This window comes from Pteronotus mesoamericanus, unplaced genomic scaffold, assembly GCF_021234165.1.
Source record: "Pteronotus mesoamericanus isolate MK-2021 breed Mesoamerican mustached bat unplaced genomic scaffold, CSHL_Meso_final contig_134, whole genome shotgun sequence".
In the NCBI taxonomy this organism is placed as follows: domain Eukaryota; kingdom Metazoa; phylum Chordata; class Mammalia; order Chiroptera; family Mormoopidae; genus Pteronotus; species Pteronotus mesoamericanus.
In genome coordinates, this window is record NW_026555061.1 from 91,486 (window position 1) to 101,928 (window position 10,443).

General features: G+C 61.4%; 1 protein-coding gene across 1 annotated transcript in view; it reads right to left on the reverse strand.

Annotated features, from left to right (window-relative positions):
* FAM120B (family with sequence similarity 120 member B) overlaps positions 1 to 9,424 on the reverse strand; it is a 32,455-nt gene extending 23,031 nt beyond the window's left edge. Inside the window, exons 1-2 of the mRNA XM_054595245.1 lie at positions 9,361 to 9,424; positions 1,335 to 2,479 (exon numbers count right to left, since the gene is read on the reverse strand). Of these exons, the coding sequence (XP_054451220.1) occupies positions 1,335 to 2,459 (1,125 nt within the window). The 5' untranslated portion in view covers positions 2,460 to 2,479; positions 9,361 to 9,424. The remainder of the gene's footprint in view (positions 1 to 1,334; positions 2,480 to 9,360) is intronic.
* Positions 9,425 to 10,443: the final 1,019 nt, after the last annotated feature.

Genomic DNA, 10,443 nt, shown 5'->3' on the forward strand with positions numbered 1-10,443 from the left:
AGCGTATGTGACAGAGGAAGAGAGAATCTCCAAAGCTAAAGAGAAAGGGAAGACACGCTCCGTCCAAGGTCCAAGGAGGAGCCGCTACCACGCGGACGGCACAGCAGGCGCCGGGGTTCGGTGGCGGGACGCGAACCAGGCAGACACAGCAGAGGCGCCGCGGGGCTCGGGGTCTCCTCTGAGGCTCAGACAGGAAAGACCGGCGGCCAGCAGGCGGGCAGGACGGCCAGAGACAAGGGGGTGGCGCAGCCAGAGGTGCGGGCGGCAAGGGCGGGGGCCTTGTTCAGCGGCGGTTTCTGCCCCGAGGGCAGGCCTGAGGTGCAGGCCGGGGATGGGCTCTGCTCACGGCACGGCAGGTGGACTGGCCGGCCGGAGCCCGCCTGGGAAGAGCCTTGACGCCTGCCGCGGCGTCCAGACAAGACGGCTTGGCCTAGAGTGCAGGACATGGGGGGCTGCTCGAGAAGAACGGGGGGCTAACTCATAGGTCCATGACGGGTAACTCCGTGGGGTGGCGATGCCCCGGCACAGGGTCTCCCGCGGCAGCGGTTGACAAACGGTGCTCCCCCATCAAAACCCTAAGGGCTCCGTACCACTTTCAACATCAAGGCCAAACTCCTGGTGTGGAATTCAGGAACTTTCACGGTCTGGCTGCAGTCCACCTGTCCTGGATTGTTCGCCCTACTTCTCCCCTTACACCACCCCCTCCGGCACGCTGTCCTACCAGGTGACACAGGTTCCAAACGCTATACCCTTCTGCCCCCTAACCTCCGAGTCTTCGCCTGTTCAAAGCACCCATCAGCCCCTCTAAGGTCTGGCTCCACTGCCACCTCTCCTGGGGCTTCTCTCTGTACCTTAACCCACAATGACCTCGCTCCTCAAATTCCCAGAGCTCCCTCTGCAACACTCGTGTGACAGCATCAGGTGTGGTTGGTCGTCCTGGCCAGTGCAGCTGGGTTGGCTGGGTGTCATTCCGCAAACTGGAGGACCACAGCTGCAGTTCCTGGGCAGGGCACAGGCCTGGGCTGCGGGTTCGGTCCCCAGTCGGGACGCATTCAAGAGGCAACAGAGCGATGCGGCTCTCTTGCACATCGGTGTTTGTCTCCCTTTGTCCCTCCCGTCTCCCTTTCTAGATTCAATGAAAGAAAAACTTTTTAAGGACGTGGTTTCTACTCTGAGTTTTCCTGACTTATGTCATACTTCCCAACTAAACTCCCAGGGTCCTGCTCTGTCCCTGCAGAGCCTCGACCCCTGCAGGCAGTCAGTTCTCCTGAGCCCCTCGGTGGGTGTGTTTTTCAATCAGGACACAGTAGATTTGGGTGGGCATATCTACATACCTGTAAGATTTCAGGGTCTGAAACCATGGTTACTGGCTGCTTGGTTTCAGGCTCTATATTCATGGGAATGTCTTGCTTGGACTCAGTGTCTGAACTCACGGGAACTTCTTGCTTGCATTCAGGGTCTGAACTCCCAGGAACTTCTTGCTTGTCCAAAGTTGTTACAGCTTTGGGTTTTTGGGAAATCCATGGAGATTTCTGTCCTGGCAAAAGGTACGATGCCATTGCTTTGTAAAAGAGGGCTTTGTTTGGTCCCAGAGGCAGCATCTCTTCCAGCTTCTTCTCCCCTCGGTGCGAGCGCAGGACCTTGGCGATGTGGTCCGCCACAGCCAGCACGACGCCGCCTCTCCGGTCGCAGCCCTCGCTCCCGGCGGCGTGGGCGGACAAGCACCTGTACCGGAAGGCCTCGAACATGCCCTGGGGGACTATGTCATTGCCCAGCAGGCAGGCCAGGAGGGGGAGGTCCGGCAGGCCGAGGCCCAGACTCGCACAGAGCCGCTGCCTGCAGAGCATGACGGTCGTGAGGCTGTCCAGGCAGAGCTCGCTGATGGAGAAGTAGGGGCAGGTGTCGTAGACCAGGTAGTCGGTGTCCTCCCCGAGGACCCCCAGGCAGGCGTTCCGGAGGCCGTAGGCGGCCACCTCGCGGTCGGCCTCCTGCAGGGTGCACCGCGTGTCCTGGCCCAGGGCCTTCAGGGCGAACCGCGTGAACAGGGCCAGCCCCGAGGGGATGAGGAACATGCTCCTGCTGGGCTGCTGCCCGTGCGCCTTGACGTACTGGAAGACCCTGGCTATCTCCCTGCTGTTCTTCAGCCTCCGTCGCACCCACTCCTCGCGCTTGTCCTGCTCCACCGTGCCGTCGAAGAAGAACACCAGCTTGATGCCTGCGGCGGCGAACGTCCCCACAAAGTCCCGCAAGACACAGAAGTACTCCTTCCACTGGCCGCCGCAGACCCAGGACTCGGGCGTGTACCAGTACCTGAGGCAGCACATGGCGTCGACCACCACGGTGGGGGCGCAGCCCGGGCGCTCGCTGCGGTGCCGCTCGGCCAGCTCTCGCAGGTCCACCGCCGCGCACACGTGCGGGCAGCTGCTGCCCACAAACCCCTGCAAGCCTCTCACGCCCATGGCCAGGCTCCGGGAAGGAACTGCAAGGGAAAGCAGCCGTCGTTAGGGCGCTCGGGGCAGACACGCGGCGCCTCGCAGCCTGCACGCACGCCACGGCGGGAGGTCCGCGCTCTGTGACGGGCCCAGAGGGTCCCGTCGAAACACGGAGGGACGCCACCTAAGCTGGCCTCCCACACACGTGGACCCCCGTCCAGACCCGAAGGGCGGCACACAGACCTTCCCTGCTGCGGAGCAGTTTGTGTTTGTGCCGCCCGAGACGGCGAACCACGCTGAAGGGAGCACTGCCCTCTCTGAAGGGCAGAGAGAGGATGCAAATCTGAAAGCACTCCAAGCGGAGCACTTTATACGAGGTTCTTACACAATAAAAGGTGTAACGTAAGACATGACTGAGCAGGCGACCTCATCCATCAAAGGTCAGAAAAAATTCCAGGATGACGTCTTTCATCTCAAAGGCCTGTGCTTTTCACTATGGTTTTCACAGTTGTCAGGGCTCAGTGTCCTTTGATGAAACAAAACAAAAAGCCTCATTATGCCAAAGGCAGCACGAGAAGGAGCCTTGCTTCTCCCCGAGGACACCGAGGACAGGGCGCAGCAGACAGGCTGCGCCCTCAGGACAGAGACCCCGTCTCCCAGGCGACTCTGACGGGTCACCACCTAGAAGCTCTCACGCGTACGAGGGAGCCGAGAGCCGACGACCGGGTCAGGAAAAGGCGCCGGCACAGGGTTGCCCCTTGAGAACGCGCTGCCTGTCAGGGAACCCTGGCCCCAGCAGCAGAACTTGAAGTTGCCCGTTTACTGGCTGTTCCATGAGGGACACACACTAAAGGCGAGTGGATGCAGGTCACACACACCTGAGTTGAAATTCGGAGAGGCCTTGCTCACTGAGTTACTAGCTGTGAGGGATGCCCGGGTGCACACACCCCGCCCCTGCAGAGCTCTTGCGGCGGCGGCGGCGGCGGCGGCGGCGTCTCCCAAGGCCACGCCACAAGACCAGACTTTACAATGCGACCACCTCAACTCTACGGCTGTTGTTGGACCTCCGGGCACGGCCCTGCGTGGAGGAAGGTGACGTGCCGTCTCTGCGGCGGAGGGCAGTTCTCAGGCCACGCCAGCGGCGGGCGGGCTGGGTCTGGGAGGGGGGCCTGAGGACGCGAGGACGGTGCCAATGCGCAGGCTGCTCCAATTCCGGGCCACCCTTCTGTGCCTCGTTTTGGACATCGCAGCCTTACGAGGTTTGTGGATGAGCGCAACAAATCTTACAGGTTGTAGGGGGGTGTGACTCAGTTTCCATTTCTTACCAGGCTCCTGGCTGGGTGCTGCAGACGCCCCCCAAGTCCCCCCGCAGCCGGTGGGCATGCAGTCGAGTCTGCCCCCCGCCCCCGCTCCCACGGCCGGTCCCCCTTTGTGCAGCGGCCAGGCCACGTGCGAGTTGGCTGCCTTCCCTCACCAACAAAAAGGGATTTTTGTTTCCAGCATTTTTCTACTAAAACTGCAAGTGACAACACTGAGTTCCCCAAAACACTCTCTTCTTTGTTTTACAAGGAGTCGGGCTCAGCTCTGCTTTGATTTCATTCAAATGTTTTCCCTCCTTTCTCGCCCCCGTCCTGAAAAGCTCACTATTTTAATTAAACGCGCGCTGGTCCTTCCTGCCGTTCGTTCGCGCTGCCCGTGTCCCCCACGCTGAACCACAAATCACCTCGGAACGGCACCTTACGGCGTGTCCATCACGCCCCGGAGGGGCACACGCGGACACGCAGGGGCCGGGGGCTGACCTCGGGGGCCCCCCATGTTCCGCGGCAGGCCGCCCCCCGCGAGCCGCCCGCCCATGCAGGCGGGGCGGTGGGAAACAAAACGCTTCGAAGTACAATTTTGTGGACATTACCTTTTTAAACAATTTTTTTGTTGTTTCTTAAGCCTTTGATCCTACCTGCACATTATAAGGAAATTTTCACTGCTTAAAAAGAGAACAGCAGCTCTACCTCATTTGGTAGGAGTCTCAGTCCCCAGCATACAGCCTGGGAACCTCTCTGGGGCAGACACGTCCCACGGCCGCGTCCCCCACGCCCGGCACGTCTGCCGCGTGAGGGCCCGGAGTTTGGGAACAGACGGACGGATGGAGGCAGGGGTGTGACCAGTGGTCAGGAATCCCCAAGTTCAAGGATCCAAACCGGCAGAGGAGGGGCCAGAAGTGGAGCCACTGCCCTCGGGTGGCATCACAGCTGGGCTCTCACGGGAGCGGCCAGCAGCGCACGGGAACCCCCACCCCACCCCGCAGCCTTGCTCCCGGGGACAGCTCCGTTCTCCGGCTGCCACCTGACCCCACGGGCTGGGCTACCAGTAAAACGAGGACGTCGGCAGAAGACAGGTGCATCCAGAGCCGCCTCATTCCCAGCCTTTCAGCGACGGGCTGGGGAATGGAGCCGCCCGCCCCTGCAACGACACACCCACACGACCTGCCGCCCCCAGGAGGGGCCGACGCATGGCCTGAGGGACTCGTGCGCAGCCGCGAGGCCTGCCCCACGTGCGGGCCAGCACCTGCAGGGCCGGACCAGCGGCTGCAGCCGCCCTCAGACATGCCCCGCGGCCTCGGGTGTCAGAGTGCCCGGTGCAGAGGGCGTGGCGCAAGCTGGCGTTGCAGACAGGCAGGTCGGTGCCCCACAGAGTAAGAGAACGTAGCCCTAGATTTACTGTTAGCAAATAACATGAACCTCCAGACAAAAATCTGTAACTTAACACGCAAGGTCAGCGTCTGGGCTCAGATCAAGAGTACAGGGGACACCAGCGGTGCGCGCGTTAGAGCCGACCGGTGCCCGGTGGCTGCGGGTGACACCCGGCCCTCTTCGCTCGGTGCCCCCAAGTCTTCAGGGGTCCCCCGCCGGCTGCCTGCGGTCCTCAGCGGGCCCTCACGACGCCTGCGGGACATCTGAAGGCTGCTGTTTCTTCTCTCCTGTCCTCCCCCGTCCCCTCTCGAGAGATGATCTATGGGGAGCCCTACACAGAAGGGTAAGAACAGGGGCACAGGGTTCCAAGGGACTGACCCCATGGCAGCAGGTGGGGCAGTGCTGGCTTGATGGCGAGGGAGCATTTAGGGGCGCACAGCCAGGTAAGTAAGCTGGTGGTGGCTGCCCACTCCACACGTCTGAGGCCGCCCCATGGGGCCCACTCAGTGCGGACTGACGCTCTCAGTGACTCAACGTCAGGCAGGTCCCCGCGGGCCCTCCGCGGCCAGGGCCCTGGGCTTCCAGGCTCGTCCTTGCTGAGCCCAGCTACAGCGAGACTCCTGCTTTCCATGTGGAAAGGACCCCGACATCTGATCAAACTCTGCCCACCCCGGTTCTCACCGACCCCTCACTCGGCCTTTACGAACCCCCAGGAGTCCTTGCTGTGTGTGGAGCTGAGTCTCATCCTGCTCCCCCCGGGCAAGTCTTGAATAAAGTCTTCTTTACTGTTTTACGTGTCAGAACAAGAAGCTTGTTCCAATGGAAAACGGAACCTGCAGCTATTCCGACGCACTTCACTGTGCCTAGGCTCGCGTCCCGACGCGGATGCCCCGGAGGACCCCCCGCAGCCTGGCCTCCACCTCTGGCGCCCAGTCAGGGCACCGCGGGCGCAGACGCTCAGAGCGGGTGGCGCCCTCTGTACCGTCCTAGGGCGGAGTGGCCAACGCCAGCACTACTGCTGGCAAGAGGGAAGGAAGGCTCTAGAACAAAACCACACTGAGTCGAACTCTAACCTCCATTCCTTACAGGGAAATTCTGAGCAAGTCACCTTATCCTGTGAGCTTTGTTTTTCTGATCCATGAAGCGAGCTTTGTAACATCTGCCTCATCCACTGCTGTGATGTAATTTCACTTAGATTCTAAATTTATTCATCGCTTGCCTAAAGTTTAATAAAATCTGCCCAGCACCAGTCCAAAATCCTTAAATTACCTCAAAATTTAAAACAAAGTCATTTAGTATCAGTGAGGGTTTACTATATTTATGATTTCTATAATGTAGGTTATTTTTTAATATTGGGAGTATATTTGTAAATTTTTTGATTAAAAAAGTAGCCATGTTCTTAGCAGAAAAACCACGAAGACAGAAACTACTCATACGCTCATCTTCCAGCGATAAGGGCTATAACAAATATTTTAGAGTGCACGTTTCTCGCGCTCTTCTACGCTCTGCTTTGCGTCTTGGCCTCCTGGGGACACGTCCCCCCATCAGCGTGTTCGCCCCCTGCGGCGTCACTTTTACAGGCGCACCCCGCGGCGCTGCCGACTGTGGAGCGTGCAGGCCACCTCCCCCACCGCAGGCCCAAAGTGAGAACGCGCGCCACGGCCGCCCCGCCCGGGAGACCGTGTGAGCCCGCTCCGGCCACTCCCTGCGGATGAACCGCGGACGTGAAGCTGCGAGGCAAAGCAGCGGCACGTCCAGGCCATTCCTCTCCAACAGGCTGTCCGGTGGCGGCGGCGCCGGCGCCTCAGCTCTCAGCTCCTCGCCCCCACCAGAGGGGCCTCATCTGGACATAAACCCGGGCTACTCGGTCAGCAGGCAGCTATGCAGCAGGCGCTACCGCAGACACGGAGCCACGTGCAGGACAGACGGCCAGCCCTGCCCTCCGGCAGGGAAATGTCCAACAGGCCACAAGCACTTCAGCGGATGTAGCTGCAGGACAGAGAAGGGCAGAGGCCAGGAACGTGGGGAACACGCAGCCCGAAGACCCAGCCCAGGTCCAGGACCCATGGCGGTGTCCTGAGTGGCCAGACGGAGACGGGAGGCAAGGCAGACGGGAGGCCTCACGCAGGAGTGGAAAGGGGCCAATTTACATCCATGAAGGTGTTTGTTTTATTATTAAGTGGATGTTTCTAAGGTGCTTAAAAATGTCTGTTCTACTTGGTTTAACCTACCACTTTATTTATGTCTGTTCTTCAACATAAAAAATGGAAAAAAAAATCCCCAAATGTTAAGTGTGGCCAGAACCTCTGCATTAAGAAAAGAGGGAGCTGAGGCTGCAGCCAGACAGCGAAGGGACTAGAGACCCCGGGCGTTCACACTTCACCTGCAGGGGGCCAGGGCAGTGCTGGCCTTGGGCATGGCCTTGCAGAAGCACCGCCCTGCCCGCTCCAGCAGGCGAGGGACAGCGGGAGGCGAAGGCCTGCGAGGCTGGAGCTGAAGGAGGCGGCTGCCGGACACCCCACGCCTCCCGCTAGAGCTGCAGGGCCTGTTCCCCACTGCAAAAGACTGAGGGTGGAGAGACGGTGCCCTGCCCCCCCCACCAGAGGCGTGAGAGCTCCTCCCCCACTCGAGCTCGGCTGGGGCTGCTCTGGGGTTGACTGTGCTCCAGGCCCGGTGCTGGCAGCTGCGGACACAGCGGTGAACAGGACAAAGTCCCGTCTAAGACCCGCATCTTTAAAGAGGGCGGCAAAGGCTCAGGGCCAGCCAGGAAAGAAGAAACCTGGGGGTACGTGTGCATACGTTGAAACACATACAATTGCACCCTTAAATGTTTCTTTGAACTTTCTGCACAACATGGCTACAGTTTTAATCAGAAAGCCCCACAGCAAACACCCCCTCTAGTCCCTCTGGCACGTGGTCAGCTTTGCTCGGACTCCACCGCAACGGGCACCTCTGGCAGCCACAGCAGGGAGAGCGGGCGCGCCGGCGGTGTGTGCTGCGCGGTCACCCGCCTGAGGTCGCAGGTGGTGGCAGCGAGGCTGGGGCTGGAGCCGTCCTCCTCCAAAGCCTGCTGCCCTGTCCCTAGGACACACCCCCGCCAAACACTGCATTTCAGCCCAGGGAGCTGTCCCTCTGGCAGGTTCTCATGTCCCAGGGGCCCCAAGAGAACGGCCGAGGCCTCCCCCATCCCCTGCAGCTGGTCAGCCCTTCCCAGGCCAAGGAAACACAACCACTGTCACCGGACACAGAGGAAAACAATGTGTGCAGACCTGTAAAAATCGATGCCTCATTTATTCAGAATTCAGAGTAAGAATCCAATATAAATTTTTAAACGCATGAGTTAAAGGTAGAACAATGTTTCATCAGAGACTTTCTCCGGCTCTGACTTGCCATCTAAGGGCTATTTTTCTATTTATTCTAACGACCCACTCCTAAGCCCAAAAGTACGGAAAGGGCTCGGAGGTCAGGCACGCCAGCGGTGGGAACGCAAAACGCTGACCTGGGAAAGGCCAAAAGATAGAAAAACTTAAAAAAAAACCCAAAGCTGAAAGACCAAAAAACTCCAACCAACTGGGCCACAGCTGTGTCGGTCCTGGGGTCGCGGGCAGCAGCGGTGCGTCTTCCCCGCCAGGTCTCTCCACGGCCCTCGCGTCCCCCCACCCCGTGGCCAGCGTCTCTTCCCCATCATGTCCCGCTGCCGCGAACTCAGACCTCCTTCTCCGTGGGAAGGCGTGGCCCTCCCCACGCCACTATCCAAACCCGACTCAAAGCCTCCCGGTCGGCGGGGACACATCGCCGTCGCTTAAGTTCCGGACCGACGGCGAGCCCGCGTCAACCTTCTGTCCCAGAGCTCCCGGTGCTTGCGCGGCGCAGGCTCGGGGTCAGGGCAGCCGTGACGGGGGCGGGGGGGAGCGCACCACGGCGGCTCGGCGGGATGGCCGTGACAGCCGGGCCGCGGAGGACAACAGAGCTGACCAGAACCCGGCACGCGTCGACTGAAGGGAGGAGGTGGGGGGGACAGAGGCGGCGTCCGCAGGTGACAGGACAGGCGGACCCGGGATGGGAACGGTGGGGTCGGCGGGCAGGGCCGCGGGGGCTCGGACCCGGGGCCGAGGCCCGCCCCCGGGCTCACAGCCGGGGCGGCCGTGACGGCGCAGACCCACGAACGCAGCCAGCGGAGCCGAGGCCGACGGGTGGAGAGCGGCGCCCGGCCCGCGCCAGCCCCAGAGACCCGGCCCTACCTAGAGATGCACCAGCACCGTCTGAGAAACGCCCGCGCCGCCCTCGGCCCCGCTACAGCCACTCGCGCGCTTCCGCTTCCGGCCTGGCGCTTCCGCTCGAGGGACCGCCGGCGCGAAGGTGGGGGCCGAGGCGCGGGAGGAGCGAGGTGCGCAGGCGCCGGGGAAGCGGCGGGCCGCGCACGCGCCCGGGGAGCGAGGTGCGCAAGCGCCGCGCCCGTTGCCTGGGAAACCGCGCCCCGCCGCCAAGGTCGGCGTCCGCGGTCCCCGCTTTCCGCAGGCGCTGGTGGGATAATGCCCCTTTCCGCTCCGGGCGCAGTCCGTGCTGCCGCGTGGAACGGCTGCAGGCGAGTCCCTGACGCCGAGGTTCCGCGGAAGCGTGGCCGGGCGCTGGGCCCCCGCGCGGGTCCGCACTGCGACAGCTCCCGGCGGGGGGCGGGACTGAGGGACGGGCGCGCACCGAAGCCCTGCGGAGCGTTGTCTCGCGGGACGGAGCGTGGACTCTGAGCCAGGTCTCGGCCTTTTGGCGCTGCGGGGACGAGCTCCCGCGCGCTCTGAGGTCAGGTAGCCGTCGCACTCAGCGCAGCCGCCTCCTCCGCCTGCGACGTCTCCCTTTGCTCTAGGTCCAGGAGAACGTCCAGGTAGCGGGCGTGATGGCAGAAAAATAGGCTTGACACCAGCCTCATTTATTTTTAAGAAAATTATTGACAGCTAGTTATGAATAATATCAGGTTAGGGCGCGTCTCACGCTCCCACGCTCACGCACAGCGTGTCTGAGGAGCGCGAGCCCTGGGAGCGGAGGGTGCGCGGGGCGGGAACCGTGGGAGGCGGCCCCTGTAGGGGCCAAAGCGCTTGGCAGGTCAGGCGCTCAAAAGAATCACCAAATGGAAGGGACACCACATGCACGCATTGAACAGTTTGGGAAGGAATGTCTCCATTCGGCATACAAAGATTTCATTTTCTGTTGTTTTATTCCTGGTTGGGCGGCTAGGGTTACACGGAAAGTGTGTGAGAGGGTCTCGAGTCCTAAGGCGCGCACGTCGTGGTGGGGGGGCGGGGGGCAGACGAACGTAAAGTTTAGAAACA